The sequence below is a fragment of the Gobius niger genome, assembly GCF_951799975.1.
Source record: "Gobius niger genome assembly, chromosome: 4".
Taxonomy (NCBI): domain Eukaryota; kingdom Metazoa; phylum Chordata; class Actinopteri; order Gobiiformes; family Gobiidae; genus Gobius; species Gobius niger.
The window spans coordinates 21233864-21251817 of NC_136855.1; the positions used below are offsets into that span (position 1 = coordinate 21233864).

The window sequence follows — 17954 nt, forward strand, 5'->3', positions numbered from 1 at the left end:
AACATGATGGTAATTACATGAAAACAGCGCAGAATAATGTATGACAAATCTTAACCCAGAATAAAGACTGTCAGTTTCCAGGTAGCATGGTTAGTATTATGGGAGACAGTTAGGACTGTCACGATAATTACAATGTCGACTTATTGCTCAATAAACAAAAGATAAACAATATATTTTCGGGCTCGATATTTATCGTCTGTACATTTATTAGCATTTCCCCCCTATGTTTTCTTTGTAAAACTTTGATTTCCAGCAAAAACAAATTGAGCTACATTATATTTCATGTTTATTGCAGCTTGTGTGGTATTTTAGGATATTATGATGCACTTTTACAACTGTCAATAATATTGTTTATCGCGATACTTTCCTGCCTCAGTATATCGAACTTCACATTCGTTATCGTGACAGGCCTAGAGACAGTGGCTCAGATGGTAGAGCAGGTCGTCTCATAACTGTAAGGTTGGTGTTTCGTAATGGTCGTCTGTGTGTCCCTGAGCAATACACGTCATCCACCGTGCCTAGTATGAATATGGGGTGTGAGTGAATGAGAAGCTTGTCAAGGTTAAGAATAAGTCATCATGTATGTTTTTTATTTTCTTAATATGAAAACATTACTGCAAAATGCACTATCCCTTGTTACTCCTAGCTACCTTTTCTATTTCAAACAAATTACCATCCTAACTACTTGTTACTGCACTGTAAAGGGTAGTGCAATCGTTTCAGTCACGCAAGTAAACCTTGTACAGAGAGAGAGGCCTTCCATTTGGTGATTGCAGTGACCAGATAATGCACTCTATCATTTAGATTAACTTCAATGTCACATAAGTGTTGACAGTCTAAGCAGTGATAATGGCATTGTGAAAGGCCGTACCCGGTGGTAGAGTTTCCAGCGCATGAGTCTTGTCGTCTGAACTGTGTAGTTTGCTTTTACTGATCGAGTCACTGGAGTTCCATTCATCCTGAAAGCACAAAACAGAAGAACATGAATATTTTACACTTAGTTCAAAGTTCAATCATTTTAAAACATTCTCAGGGGCAGGAGGCCACAATATGATTCGCTTGGCAAGGCTACGTGTTTGTAGAATACGCAATATTGATTTATCTTTCAATGATATCAAGATACAAACTCAACAACATTTCTTCACACTGAGCAAAGTGCTTTGAAATATGAGAGAGCAACTAAAATCCACAGAAAATTAAATATCACTTTATCGATTCACTCTGATGGCCCATTGATTTCTCTTTTTAGGCCCTTAAGCGCACTGCACATCTCTTCAACTCAATTATTGTTTGTGATTTCAGCCACGTTATCAGCCCACTCTTACTGATGACAAACAGAAAAGTGAGCGTCCTTTCTGGGTCCATCTACGTCCATTAAAAGCCAACAACATCGACGCGCAGCAGACACACTACCATTAGTGACACTCATTCAGCTCTTGTGCCCTCAACTTCAGAAAATCATTGAGCGACTCCATTATTGTCTCTGTGGCCCCGGTTCACCTCCAGCCTGTGCCTCTTAAATGCTGTATTGATCCCTTTTCCTGCTACATCAGAGCAGCCGGTGACACATCAGCTTATCCCCCCACCCGCTAAGAGCAATGAGTGGACATCAGAGATTTAAGGCACTTAATGCAGTCCACATCAGGGCTATTGTTAGTATGTGTTGCATATGATGGTGGCTATGACTGGGTACCGCTAAACGATACCAGTGTGGTATCGGAAAGAAGAGTTTAGGTACTACCAGTATCAATAAAATAAAAGTATCGAAAGCAGACACATTAAAAAATCAGATTGCGGATCTGAGTTTTGATGCTGTTGATCCAGGGTGACTTGGTTGTTTCGGCTCAAATAACTATTTTTTTTCCCCCATATTTGTTTCCCATTTCTTTGCCTAATTTTTTTTTACACCTCTTTACATCTCTTTTTAAACCAATATTTTCCATATTTTCCCCCATTTTTCCCCTTTTCACTAATTTTTCCCCCCGACTTTTCTCCCCATTTTTTTCTTATTTTTGCCACAATTTCTCCCAAAATTTTTCACAAATTGACATTGGAGATGAAGTCAATGTTGTAAATTTGCAGAGCTTTCACACATTTTTGTTCTGTTTTGTATTGTTCAGGTATCGATATTGAAGTATTATTAAACCACTGGTATCGGAAAGATTTAACGGTACCCAATGGTGGCTAATGTTGTTTTTCTGACACGCAAGAACTTGAGGCAAACCTGGACTGGATCATGACCGAATCCGGACCGGAGTTAATGTGAGCCAAGGGTGAATGAATCAACTTTAATCTTGGCAGGTGGAGGCAAAAAAAAATCTGTAACTTACTTGATTTACATTGTTCTACAAATATGAGGTCTTGAGGGGATAATAGTCTGATATTTGATTATTAAAGTCATTGATGTTGATAATTATTTTCTTTAAATGTGGTGAAACATTGTAAAAGTTGCTCAAAGGGTAAAGACGTTTGGAGACCTCTGCTCTGCATGTCTTTCAGTCATGTGACTTTTGTTGTTATGGCGGCCATTTTGAATACCAAAATGGAATAATGCAGTACTAAAAACATATCTCTACTCAGGATGAAAATGAAAGACAACTGACAATGACATTTTTATTTACTCGTAATCATTGCTCAAGAAGACAAACAGTAAACACATGACCCCAGAGAGCACATGTTTATGTGAAGAAAGCAGTGACTAACTAAACAGTGTTTAAGCTGCGCCAAGATATTAGCATGCTACCGATTAGCATCTAGCTTCAACAAGATGAGATGTTACTGTAGTATTGACAGTTGATTGACAGTTGCTAACCGGTAGCATGCTAACGTCTTGACCAGCCTAAACACTGACTCAGACTGAGACTCTGTTGACATGACAAACTGTAAAAAACACAGTGAAAGGTTTTCTGTTTCCTCAGCAGATCTTAAGTAAATCCTGGTGTAGCTCGACAGACAGAGCTGCTACGTCTGTACATTTAATGGTTATCAAATATCACATAAACGTGGGTCTCTAGGGCCGTGTTTTTAACTGTTATCTTCTTGAGTAATGATTACGAGTACATAAAAAATGTACTGTTGTCTTTCATTTTCATCCTGAGTAGAGATATTGTTACATGCTGTAGTACTGCATAACTCTTTTTCGGTATTCAAAATGGCCGCCGGAACTATGCGTGATGTCATTGGAAACATTGTATATAATTCTATGTTGGAAACGCATGTATAAAACTCCAGCCTCAGTGTTGTGGGTTCGAGTCGATTTCCCAGATTTCTATCGTTAGTTGCAGCTCTACCTACCAAAGAAGCCTTCGCCCACCGCCTCAACGTTAAACTATAGGCTCATTAGAATGTCGTGACGTCCAGTGGAACATAACTTAAGGGCCGAGCAAGTGCTTTTAGCCTAAATTGCCTCGACCTTTTATCCGGCAGCATCTCAACACAGCGGCTCCAGTTAAACCCGCAAAAGCACACAGGAAGAGATATGAGGCCACCATAAACTTAAGATGGCTGACGGTAAACTTAAAAATGTGAGATTACTCATGCAGTAGACAGAGTGCAAATATCAGGGTACTATTTGGTCGTCAAATCAACTTCCAACTGGTGTGATATTCAACATTTGTAGTGCGATTTGTCACTCGTCGATCTTCCATCTGTCCTCCCTGAAGCCAACTTTTCGTCAAACTTTCTCTTTTTTGTCCTTCCTGCTGTGTCACTTTGGCAGCCATTTGTTTTGTCCTCCAGATGGACATGACACACAGTGAGGCAAAAATACTCAAGTTGACTTAGTGACTGTGTCCTCTTCTGAATCCACAGTGAGTTCAGGAAGCATCCATAACCCTCTAGTTACAGTATTTAGGTTATGTTGAAATCTGACACTTTGTCCTATTCATTCATTCCATTCAGTGTAGTTTTATCAATAGAAAAGAAGTCTATATATGATATTTGAATCAGACTGCCACAAAACACATAATAGAAAGGTGTGAAATCTTTCTGAAAACACATTTGCAATAACTGCGATCCAACTCTGTCCGGTTTGATTGCTTGCACACGTTGGCATCTCCGGTAAAAATAAAAAACAGGTGCGTTTTGTGCAGTGCTACGATGCAATGTGACAGTGTTATATGTGACTAAACGACACCCGACAGGTCAAAAGTAGGGGCCTCGCTTGAACTGCGTCTCCAGAAATATCACAATACATAAAAGATGAGGCTGTCACACTCGATTTTTAGATTTATAAAACAGGAACCAATTGGCTCGGATCAAAAGTAAAGGGATCAGTTTTTGTAACCGCAGCTGAATGCACTGAACAAATCAGTCACAGACCATTTTGGGGAACGCCAAACAAGACGTAAAATACTATTCTCCTTCATTTGAGGGTTTACCACAGCAGGAAAATCAAGCTAGTCTCTGCATCCTCGTCACGTCATCTAACCTCATACATTTTCTCTTCCTTCCTTTAGACCTCTTCTTGCTATAGATACAGACGGCATAGAAGGGGGCGTGGCCTCGCCAAGGGGGAAAATAGAATCTTTAGAGAAACAACATTTTTCACTCTTTTTAGCCATTTTCTGGTGAAATATGAACTTATTTATCACACAAGTCAAGTGTAAATCGGGCCCATATGGATATTTTCTCACAGCAGATTGTTCAGTAGAAGTGAAAAAACGGCAGTTGTAGCTAGCACTAGCTAACCGTTAGCATTAGCCCGATGCTAACATGTAGCATCATGTTAGCATTCTCCGTTTTTTAATGTATTTATGGGCTGTTGAACCACTTTGCTCCTCCCCATGTCTTTGTATCTTTATTTAGTAGAAAATTATATTCATAATTCAACGTTTGTTACAGTAGTTTTTGAATAATTAGAGAAAATTTACATTTTTTCAAGATTGTTTTCCCCCTTTACCGTTTTCAAAAATGACCATATATGGGCGATTCCAGACATACCGTCTGTATCTATGAGGGATGTAACCTCAGTCTCCTTTAAATCAACATACAATACAAACATACTAAATCAGTATCAACACATGTCAAAATGTACAGTAACTAAACTAGAAAAACCTTTACACACATTTAAGTTACAATGCATTTTGTTTTAGGCAGTGTTGGCAAATAAATGTCAGACAAAAGACCTCAGAGTGATATGGAAATAGCATCACCTAATAATGATAATTGACGAGGCATTGAGCAGCGCTAGTTCATACCATCTTAATGTCAACGCAGTGCTTTGCATAAACATCCCTCGAATCTCAGTCCCTATTTATTCTCATCAAGTGAAACTCAATAAAGCAAGTGTACCAAAGACAGAGAGTAACTCCATTGTGATCAGCGGCATCTTATGATTGGATTTGTATCTAACATTTATCGATTTTTCCTTGGTATAACATTGTTGCACCAAATGTCATGCACCTTGGCTTTGTTCTCCCAGAAAAGCCTTACTGGCATTCTTGCTTATCAATAATGACTCCAAATTAAACCGTCACTTGTGGAAGCAGAGCCAGACTTGAAAGACCACCAGTCGCCTACTACCCTGTGTTATTTCTCTGACTCAATAGCCCACAATGCCGCACCTAGTATTAGTATTATTAAGTATTAGTATTTCTAAAGTCGGTACTTCCAGAGTTAGCGTAGCTGCTGCGCCGTTAGCATTTATCTCCGCTAAACCGGAAGTACTGATTGCGGTGAATATTACTTTTATAGCAGTAGGCACAGCATTTTTGGCTAAAGGGCCTAAATAAGTATGTTCAGTAACGCTCTGTTGAGTTTCAGAAATATTGATTGTGGTATTTAAGAGTTTTTTGTAGTTTCTAGCATATCTGCGAACCCGGAAGTAGAGCTGTGACGTCACGGTTGGCATGGCAACTGTCAAATGTCAAATCAATCAATCAATCAACATAATAACATTTACTTTCCTCTATTATTCACATTATTCCGCCCCGCCCACTTTTGCCACTTTTTGCGTTGTCTCGGCACTTCCGTTGTCCAGACACTTCCGGTCGAGCCCGTTCATTTTAACGGAGAACGAGGGAAAATATTCTCCGCTCAAATCTGATGTTTAGTCGATTGATTTGTGTAAAATGTCCAATGTTCATTTGCACCAACATGTCAACACTGCACCGTTTCCTTGTGCGGCCTGAAAACGGCTTTGTTTTCGTGTAGTGACTGATTTTATGAGGACTTCTCCAGTCCCATGTTAACACATAGGAGAAAAGGGGCGGGCACAATTCATGGCGGCGCCCACGCGAGGCTCCGGAATAAGGTGAATATGTTAGTTCCTGTAAGTGTCCAATAAGGAAGTGAAACTATAAACATCACAAAAATGACCAAACTAAAGAAAGCTGGGTACAATCTTTAGCAAAACCTTAAATATAATCGTTAACTATGTTTTAGCAAAAAAATATGTCCAATGTGTCATATGCACTTTAAGCGTTTTTGTTGTTTTATTGTTGTGTTTTATTTTTTTTGGTCGCTTTTTAGTCACTTTTTTGTTGAACGTTTTTGTCGCTCTTTTATTGCTTATTTGTCGCTTCTTAAAATGTGCTCAGTTCCGGTGGGGGTCAAGAGGTTAAAAATTCACGAATAAATAAAGAAATCTTCCTTTGTGGATCCAGCTCCTCTTCGTTTTATTCATCAACAGTCTTCACCAACACCTCACCTCACTGTCTCACCAACACTGTCAACAGGTTCTTCACACAACAGTAGTTAAACTTCGCTGCTGATGGATAAGTTGCTGAGCCCTTACACCTGCTCTCTGATAACGACATGGCCTCTAAGCCCCACACGGATAAGGCCAAGAGTGCGTGTGTGCTAACAAGTGTTGGTCCATATTAGTTTATACGCCCAGGACAGATTCACAGCATTAGTCCTCCTACCACTCACTTACAAGCACGCTGAGTCCCTGTCCAGCATCCAACAGCCACAGCATAATCCGCCGTAATCTGATCACAGCTGCGTTTAGATTAACTCACACACGAAGCAGGCATTGCACACATCGCACACACACACACACATCATGAAGCAGGTCTGACATTTAGGCAGTAAATCACAATGTTGTCCTTTAGCTATTAAATTTATCTGATAAAATCTGCCGGAGAGGTTAAAGCAAGACTCAGGTGAGATATTTAATCCAACAGATGCTACTCATGATAGCGGTCGTAAATCACGCACAAAACCCTGAAGCGAGATTCTCAAATTGTAGAGTGAAGCGAACTCGGGGAAACTACTGTACAGCATTTTGAGAATATTTGAAAACCTCGATCAGGGAGGTTGAGATTTTTTTTTCTTTGAAGATAAACCTTTATTGATCTCACAAAGGCTACATGGTGTAAAAGTTATAGCATAATATTCAACATCTCCCATTGTTAGAATCGTACATAAAAGGGTCAGATTAAAACTCAAAAGGTCATGTACATAAAAATCACTCTAGAATTGACACATTTCAGTAAAAGTTGCAAATGCAAATCGAATACTAGTGCTGATCATCCTCTGAGTATATGGCGTTTGACTTTCTTCCTTCAGAGAGTAGAGAAACTTCTCGTGGCCAGAACAAATGGTTTTAAATTTTCCTTTTGTGACAAGTGTGAGCAATCAACACGCTTAATTTCCACAATTGCCGACTTGATTCTGAAGGCACATTATTAACTCGGCATGGGATGATTTCTTTTTAGACTTGTTTTCATATTCATTAATTGGAAGGGCTTTTCAATCTTAATAATGACAGTCTTTTTATTCAAGCCGTTTGTCTTAAATGGGGCTCCACAATTTTGTAAAAATCTCTGAACGCGATGCTTCTGACAATTTGGGATTTATGTTTTAAGAGTTTGTAACGTAAACTTTGAGCATGTCCAGCAGCATTCATATTCAAGAGATAATGAACACCTAAACTAATACAAGAATCACATGCATTTCAGAATATTGTTTGAGGGTTGGCAGCACATAATAAGACCCCACAGAGACAGAATATTTTGCTGTTTGCAAAGGAAATTGCGATTTCGATTCAACTTGGATTATTTGATCGGTCTTCTGTAAACTTTCTTTCATTGTCATCACTGTTTGAAACACCACAGGCAAACAAACATCCCTTTACGTTCATAAAAGAGGTATTGAGTTGAGAAGCGTTGGTCTTCAGGAACATGTCCTCTCCTCACTCAAATCAAGTGTGGGGCCCCACAATATGTCAAAAGCCCCGCCTCCACATTTTTACCCATTTGATGATGCCGTCTCTGGTGTAGAGAGGGGCAACAGGCCATACATAATTCAATTGGCTTCAAAAGTCTTCAGTGATCCACCAAAAACATGTTTCAAGCGAAGGACTCTAGGCCTGTCCCACTTGACACAGAATCCACTACAGCTTTAGGTTGACTGTACTCTGGATGAACCTGACCTTTGGCCCCCCTGCAGTGTGATAGGACACATTTGCCCATGGGGGATTAGAGCTGAAAAGACAAAATGTTCATACTTGACTGGCTCCTGCACGCACATTTTTTTTTAAAGAGAAAATGTGAGACCCGGCCATCCACTGCTGTCATCAAGTTCCTGCGCTGCCTTCACTGTCTCTCAGCGGGAGTGGGATACACAGTATCCGTGTATCCATATTAACACACTGACCTCCTTTAGTGTAACGTCACCACTCCACATTTTACAGGGTCAAATGATTCTCCAATGACTGTTACTATAAAGCGACCACGTGCTCAATGAAGAGTTGCCTGATGATGACTCAATAAATCATAAGGCAATTTAGAAAACAAATTACCAGCATTAACCACATGGGACAATTGTAGAAAAAAATATGATATTTGATAACTATATCAACCTCTTTAAGCAGCACTAAGTAACTTGTTTTCCTTAATAAATCCTTTCCTTAGTCCCTCTGGGGGCAATACAAGTGTTAATGGGATGATTTTCATCTTCCCTGGTGTATCTGGCCTGAAAACCACACTTGCAACTTTCCCTGCTGGTCGGCGGCCCCAATACACACTAATGGAATCATGAAGAAGAAGCTAACGGGCAAAGCTACTTGCGGGCTAGCGCCACTTAAACAGTATTTACAGCCAAGTCTGAGTAAAAAAAAATCATCTCCATTGTGTAATTGGATGTACAATGTTGTCACTTTTTCATCGTATTTTTGGTGCTTTTTTGTCACATTTTTGCAGCTTTTTTGTCATGTTTAAGTGGTTTTGTCACCTGTTTTACTACATTTTTGCTGCTATTATGTTGTGTTTTGGTTGTTTTTTCATCACTCTTTTGTCTTATTTTTGGTGTTTTTTGTCACTTTGTTGTCGCTTTTATGTCACTTTTTTGTTGCATTTCTGTCGCTATTTTTATACTTTTTTTTTCAATAAGAGTCTAGATTTGGGTAAAGTCAAACTGGAGAAAATGTGCTTGGTTAAGGCGGGGAGACACATGGGAGAAACGTCACAAACTCTCACAATGCAAAGAGGAAATGCGTTTTATAAAACCAGCTGAATATGTTGGTTGTTCTATGCCGTTTGGTGGAACAGTATCCTCATTCATCAACATTAAAAGAGGAACCACAAAGGGAACATCTTAAGCTGCACAGTGTCAATATCCCTCTGACTCACTCTCCCTGTGGAGCAGCCGTGCCACTGTTTATCCTCAAGAACAAAGAATCGAGAACAAGTCACAGTTTTCCTTCTCCACTTAATCACATCTGTGCATCCTCGGGACATGCACACAAACTGTCTGCCTGGCACCTTTTCAACACCAGCTCGTTTGTGACTGTAGCCTGAGAAAACGGGAAAGAAGCTATATACAAGTAAGTCTGCGCACATATTTGAGGGTGAATAAATACAATAAGTGTGTTTGTATTTAGGCCTAGCATCTTGGAGGTTTGAAGATGTTATTTTAATGTTGCATGCACATATTTTAGCTCACAAAATCCAGACAAAATAATAGGGTTACAATATGCAAAGTCGAGCAGCAGGTTTTTGGGAAATATCTAAATGCGATATATGTAAGATTCAGTTTGAAACATGTCCCAGCCATTTTCCACTTACAACCACTCACATTTACATTATACAAATGAAACACTGACTTTTTCACCATGGAGGAATTTGAAAATATTGAAAGACGAGAAGGAAAAGCATCAACTCTGATCAATCTTTGCCACCTTCAGTTATCAAGTCTTACTGTTGCGCCGCTCACTCTTGTGCAACACACACTATTTGCCAGTTATGACGAGGTGGGTGCACAAGATTAAACAATGTTTGTTTGAGTGCTGTATTATGGTTTATTAATAGTTGTTAATAATGAACACATTCATGATTTTATTATATTTTCATTTCTGCTGAGGTGGCAGCAGTGCAATTACAGTGGGAGGAAAAAGTATGTGAACCTGTGGAATTTCTCACATTTTTGCATAAATTGGTCATAAAATGTGGTCTGATCTTTATTAAAATCACAAGACTAAGTACACAGTGTCTGCTTAAACTAATACCACCAAAACAATTACATGTTATCATATTTCTATTGGGCATAACATGTAAACATTTACAAGACAACGTAGATTAAGTGAGTACACCCTTAGATTCAATTAGATTGACCCTCCTTTGGCTGCAATAATTTCAACTAGAAATGTAGTTTCTGTCTGTTCCTGTAGTTGCAGATTAAATGTGCACAACAATCAGGATTAATCTTGGACCGAACTATAATCAATTGTCTAGAAATCACAAATCAGGTCCGGGTTTAGCGTTTACTTTCTGTCGACCAGTGACTGCAGCAGGCCACACAGGAAGAGCTGGAGTAACATAAGCACAGCATGATTTTGGAATAATATGAAACAGGGCCTAAAATCACAATATTAAAAAGAAATATCACGATAATGACAGTGGACAAATTACTTCCAAATCCCAGCCTTACATAGCCTGGCTAACGCCAGACTAAAATCAAAAGTAATATTTAGTCTGGGGACCACCAATTCATTTTCTCGTAGGAGAGGTGTGGTTTACGATCGTCCAAAGCCGTTTATTGGGCGCTACAAATGTCTATCATGCGTCTGCACGTAGCCACAGCCAATCATATCATCGTATGAGATGACGTATGACGTACCCGCTGTAAACTTTTGAGATAAACTATTTAGAACACGGCCTAAAGCTCGATCGAAAAGTAGCGTTGCGTCTGCTGCTGTCATGTTTGATCCGTAAATAAACTTTTTTTTTTAAATCCGTAAATAAACTACAAGCTTCCGTATATCGAATAGCTCGTCATCATCTTGCCGTCCCTCCTCGTTCTGTGATTGGTTCCCAAATCCATGCGAACATTTCGGCCATGGTCCCCAGGCTGCTGTGCAGTTCGAAATGATTCGACCGCACACTGCAGTCTGGCGTTAGCCAGGTGAAGCCTTACACCTATTAGGAAGATTAATTCAGTGATATTTTATTCTTTTTATTTTTTGCTAACAGTATACTAATTCCCTTGCAAATATGATCTACTCAAGCAGTTTACATCGTTCAGTTCATTTTACATTTTAAGCACCTTCCTGAGCAGAGCGTAATATTAATTAATGATGTCAAAAATGAGAACGATATGCGATGCGATATGGCCCAACCCAATATCAAATTACAGTTTTGAGATTAGATCTGTGACCTTTAGACAATGAAGATTCAGGTCACATTATATTATATTATAGTATATATTATATGTTCTTGTAGCCATTCAAATTGCAATTTTGAGATTAGTTTGTGACTGATTTTACAGACCTATAAAAAGCACCAATGCAACTGTTTTGCTCGGGCAACTCCATCCTGACGAAAAAGTACGAAGCCAAATGACCAAAAAGGATGAGCGAAATATTATTCTTAAACTTTTACAGGCAGTTTGTTCCATTTGTGAAGTGGTTTGTCTGAGCATGTGATACTTAATGGGCCTCTTGAAAGTAATTACGTGAAATGTCAGAAAGTCTGGTATCACAAAATTAGATCAGAACAAATTACTGTGGCCGGCTGGAAGTTTGAACATAACCCTGAAGACAGAGCGCGTTATCCGCTCAAATGGAACCAAACATTTAGAGCTTGGACTCGAGCGTGAAGAGTCCAACAGAGCGACATTTAGGACAGACGCGAGACACTGCTTTGATGCTGAACCTTTCAGTCTCAGGGTAAATGATGAAACAAATATGAAAGTACGTTGTGTGAATTCTTCGTTCTTTTTCAAACGGATCAATGTTGCATCATTGAGCACACAAGGTACCTCGAGGTATAAAATAATACAGATACTTTGAGCTATATCTTAATTTAGGATGTAAAACACATATGAAGCTGCATGCCTCAAACCAACAAAATTGGACATTACAGCATGCGCAGAGCAAACTGAGACAAGTAACGCCAGGGTGAGAGAGAGAAAGACTCACGGGGTGTGAAGGCTCAATGGAGCAATTGTGTGTAACTGGGCCCTATCCCAAAGTCCCATCTGCAGGCTGTACATGCACACAAGCAGCAGCAAGACAGTACCCACTAATACACCTAGGCACCCATTTATCTGGCTTTGTTCTTCTTGACGCGGGAAAGAGAAAATGGCAGATGTCAGTTCAGAAGTTCATTATAAAAGTCAACAGGGGCAAAAGAAAAAATATACCGATATGTTTTTGTTGAAATAACATGTGCTAAATATACTTTCACTTTTACAAAGCTAGAGATGGTCTTTTAGCTTTGAATTATGGTTTATAGACCGACAAAGTGTGTTAATCACTTATACAGCATGTGGTGTTAATCTTATTAAACAGCATGTAGTGTGGGTGGTCCGGTTTCTCCCATTAAGCCAAAACTTGCAAAATAGGTAAATCTTCCAGGCGATTCTGACCATTATTCTGGCTCCACATCTGGAGATGGGTTTCTGGGCACTGCACCAGTCGCCCACAGCTCCTGACGTGTTGCCCCTGTGGCATCAAGGAATGGGTCTAATGGAGAGGGCAAATTACCCATTGTAGAGAAAAGGACCTTTAAACTTTAACCTCTAAAAAGGACAATCTAACTTTTCTTTTTATGAGGTCAAACTTTTGGTTATGCAAGTCTGTAAAAGTTTAATGTCTTGTCTTCTTGATTCTTCACCGTTCTGCTTTTGTTTCCATCTAGGCAGTTGGGACTCGAGACAAGCAGAGAAAAGCAGTGTTCAAGTAGATCAAATGGCAAATGAAAAAGTGAAGACAAAGAGAGACTTTAGAACAGAGTAGATTCAAGTTTGTTGAAAGAAATGTGGAGAGCTCATAACTGAGAAATAACACCATGTCCATAAAACTCTTACAGAGACAATAAAGACTTGTTTCAACATAAATCAATTCGAACAAGTTTTATTCCTGTCTTTTGTGCTCTTAGAAAGTCGCACACACGAGGGGGAGGTGGCTGTGAAACGTCTGGTCTAATGTGCTGAATCATGTGTTAGTCAGCAGAGGAAAATGTTTCTCCGTGTTGGTGGATGTAAAAAGTCTGATCTCTCTGTTCGTCCCCTCCCTGTGCCTTTGATCTCAGCCCTCTCGGAGCCACACTGTGATTAACACAACCAAAAGGCTCCAGTATTTTCTCTAAGACAATCGGCGCAAGGCTTTCATTAGATTGTTCATTACACAAAATGATGGTAATTTGTGGAAATTGTGGCTCCTGGTGATTTAAAAGTGAATATAATGGAAGCTTGCTGTAAGACTGTAAACCGCATTGAAATCATTAAGGCTTCGGTGCTGATAGCCCAACTGGGTGGAACTGTAAAATGCTGTATGTCTATAAATATTTTCATTGCCTTACAAGGAGAAAACTTTGCTAGAGGAAGGTGTGTTCCTGAATGTATGGATGTGTGTGTTTGGGTGAGCCCGAGCCAAGATGTGGTCATTTCCTACAGGCTCCAGTTTAGAAAGCACTTCTGGTCATATAGAAGTCTTAAACAGCTTTAAAGCCATTCACTTGAATCGACTGAACACACAAACAATGAACCTCAATACACAAACAAAACTACATGAATTATTTATTGACTCATCATATGGTTTACAATGTTTAAAGGAACAGGCCACCGTTTTTAAATACTGATATGTTCTTACCTGAGCTTAGACGAGTTGATGCGTAACTGTCTGTTTTTTCATGCATGTGCTCCTAAGGTGTCATTACGCCTTACAATATAGTTCCCCTTTTTATCCACTTAGAAAATCGACATATTTAATTTTGTGTAACTATACTTGGATCGTGCAATTACTCACGTAACTGTATTTAAATAGGGGAAACGTGGAAGAGCTTGTTAGCTTCAAACTTCACCCCCTGTTTGGGTCCATAGAAGAGAGGAGAGGCTAGAAGTTCACGTAAGAACATATCTCAGTATGGAAAAAACGGTGGCCTATTCCTTTGAAGGTCCTGTACTTTACTGAGGCTGTTGTACGAGTTAGCATTGTATTTTTGCAGTACACAACATAAGTCTAGAAAATACACCAGGACGTCTGATAATATAAAATGTAGTTGTGAAAAACGTCAGCAGAAGGCACACAACCCACAACTACATGGAAACTAGCAAACAATCTAATCTGTGCAGAGAATAGTTTGACCAAAGGACCAGAACAAGTTGAAGGGGTCAATATAAAATGTTTACTGGAGCTCACGTTATGAAAATGTGCACATGAAACAAAACACCACTCCATGTGCGTTATATATAACATTATACATGTTTAAAAGCTTAAGAAAAATAGAAAACTATTTTCCATAATGAAGCTCCTTTAAATTGGTGTCAGTTTAATGTAGATGTTTTTTTTAATAGACTGGGTTGTTGAGAATTGAAGATGTTCAACCTTCATTCAAGAGGTTTCTTCAACTCGGATCCTTTTTGAAAACTCGTGAAATGATGGAAAACTGAGTTTACACAAATATGTTGGTTATTCCATAGACGACTGCTCAATAAAGCTCAGCTAAATTTCTAGACTGGATGTGGCTCGCTCACATACAAGTACATTGATACAGAATTAAATACAGTGGGCTAGCAGTTTATGTATTTCTTCATGTATTGACTCATGTATTCATGTATATGACATTGTGAGCTATCAAGTAGCTACGTGAGCTAAACTCAGATCTGACGCATTTCACCATCAGTTTACATATCATTCATCAAACTTAATTTCAGTCAATCTTCCTTCCCTCTGAGAAATTACAAACCCAGGACATGTGCAACAAGAAAGACCACAACTCAGGGGGGGCCACGTCCTCCTGTTGTCATTAAAAGTGTGATGTGTACGGTAAATAACACGCGTCCTCTCGCACATCTGGCACATCTGGTTTCTATGGACCTTTGAAGTGTGTTTTGCTGGGTGTGTTACAGGGAGCATTAAGTTGTTCTCTCATAAAGACACCAGATTCACTACACTGTCCCAGGCTGGCAACACATAAACCTCCCATTCATGTTTCCAACTCGTGCATCAGAAGAGCAGATAAAGGGATAAATGGAGGCTAATTTCACACACCAATTCCCAGTCTCTTTGTGTCTTGGCACACAATGTTGTTTTGCTTGTAATAAAACAAATTGCAACTTCCGTCATATGCCTTGCCTCAGGGAGAAGCCCATGTCAATTCAAGTTCTGATCTATAAAACCATTAAGTAGACTTTTAATGGTTGCGATTATCATATTGGAAAGCTAGCAATTATTTATGATGACCTCTATTACATAAAAAAAAAACTTTAGAGACATCTGCAAACATGTTCTGATTAGTTTTAGCAGTTCATATTTCATTCTTGTTTTGAATAGATCAGACGGCGTCTTGTCATAGAAGGGGGCATGGGGGAAAATAGAATCTTTAGAGAAACACAATTTTCCACTGTTTTTTTTGCCATTTTCTGGTGGAATATGAACTTATTTACCACACAAAAATAAAGTCAAGTGTAAATCGGGCCCAAATGGATGTTTTCCCACAGCAGATTGTTCAGTAGAAGTGGAAAAAACGGCAGTCGTAGCTAGCGCTAGCTAACCGTTAGCATTAGCCCGATGCGAACATGTAGCATCAAGTTAGCATCCTCCATTATTTATGGGCTGTTGAACCACTTTGCTTCTCTCCATGTCTTTGTATCTTTATTTAGTAACAGTTAAGTTAACAGTTAAGGGGGAAAACAATTTGGAGAAAATATCTGAACTTTCTCTAAATGTTCAAAAACGACTTTCAAATGCTGAATTATGAATATAGTTTTCTACTAAACGAAGATACACATACATGGAGAGGAGCAAAGTGATTCAACAGCCCATAAATATATAAATAATGGAGAATGCTAACATAGCACTTCATGCTAGTATTGTGCTAATGCTAACGGCTAGCTAGCGCGAGCTACAACTGCCGTTTTTTCACTTCTACTGAACAATCAGCTGTGAGAAAACATCCATGTGAACCTGATTTAGACTTGACTTTATTTATGTGTGATAAAGAAGTTAGTCTAAACCAGAAAATGGCTAAAAAGAGTGGAGAACTGTTTCTCTAAAGATTCTATTTTCCCCCTCGGCGAAGCCACGCCCCCTTCTAGATGCCGTCTGTATGCTCCTGAGCAAGTTCAAAATGTGTAAAATGTGTGACACGTGATAAGAAATCAAATCAAAATCTACTCGCAAGCATAACACTTGTCGTAAAATCTTAGTTCAGCCTTACTCCATCAGTATAATCATGGAGTAGATCATTTGTTAACAGTATAACTTGGATGACCCGGGGTCCACTCAACTTGGCAATATCCACGGATTCCCGTATCTACACTTCTGTAATTTCAACCAAATATTAATTAAGAAGTATCAGCAAGTGAAAAGGACAGAACTCCTTTAGTGCAAAACCATCTCTCTCTGCATGAACACATTAGAATAAGTGTTACAGGCCAATGATTCACAGCCAGCACAAGCAGTGACCTTTGCTCTATGAGGACGTTTACAGCTCTAATGATGAGCTGCAGATGAAACAAGAGCAACAGTGTTTGTCAGAAACAAACAGCAGGAAGCACCTTGTTCGGTTATCATCAGACAATTCATTTGACACTGAATGTGGGTCTGAATGAAGGAGTGTCGTGGACTAATGCACTGGTTTACTCTCTTGTCACATGGTGTAACAAAAGGCAGCACTTTGCCCAGAGTCCATTATGACACAGCAGAAAGTCATGGGACAACTCCTTTCAAGCCCCCATACAGAGACATTAGGTGATTTTAGCTATTCTTAGCTCCAGTCCTGATGGAGTCCGACACAATCAAAAGTGCTCCCCCCACTGCGCTGAAAGCACAGACAAATCAAACGTTCCTTTTAAGGGAGAAATCACATGGACACTGAAAAAGGCATTTGGGCAAAGCTGGCCTGCACTCTGGGATCGTCTGTTACTCTCTTTATACCTGTGGTTTTCAGCTGTCTTCAGGACATTTTTTGGTCACATGTAATGTTCTTCAGCAAAGAGCAAATAAAGAGGAGGGACAATGTTTGTTAATGCAACGGATATTCGGAAACAACGGTTTAGCAGAAGCATGTTAAAATGTGTCAATAAAGACATGTGCAGGTATGTGACATGTAAATAAATGAAGCTGAAACACACTCCTGAAGTGGCACAAGCCTAAAGGAGACTTTGTTCCACATGAACCTGGATTGATAAGAAATAGAGGTCACTTTCTCGTTATTTTAAAAATATGCGCCTGCTCTCAGAGCAAACTGAGGTATGCCCCAGGAAGCTGTTTTTAACAACAGTGCAGTTCTGCTGCCTCAGGAGAGTTTTTTATTGGATATGATGCAGTTTTTCCAGCCTCATGCTGCTGAGTCTTAACCACTAAAGGAGACAACCTCTTATAGCTTGTATCCCCACAGCAAACATTTCAACCTCATTTGTATTAAACCCATTTATTAATTCATTATGTAAAATGAGGTCACTCACTATATTTCCTTTACATAACTTCATAAATGAGGAGCTTCACTGGAGAGGGAACTCTTCAGGCGTCAGCGTTTTGTTAAATCAGGCCAGCGCACAGTTCTGTC

General features: G+C 39.4%; 1 protein-coding gene across 1 annotated transcript in view; it reads right to left on the reverse strand.

Moving 5' to 3' along the window:
* Positions 1 to 17954, reverse strand: part of galnt2 (UDP-N-acetyl-alpha-D-galactosamine:polypeptide N-acetylgalactosaminyltransferase 2) — a 36860-nt gene that overhangs the window by 15349 nt on the left and 3557 nt on the right. The window contains exon 2 of the mRNA XM_079554566.1: positions 872 to 959. Within this exon, the coding sequence (XP_079410692.1) occupies positions 872 to 959 (88 nt within the window). The remainder of the gene's footprint in view (positions 1 to 871; positions 960 to 17954) is intronic.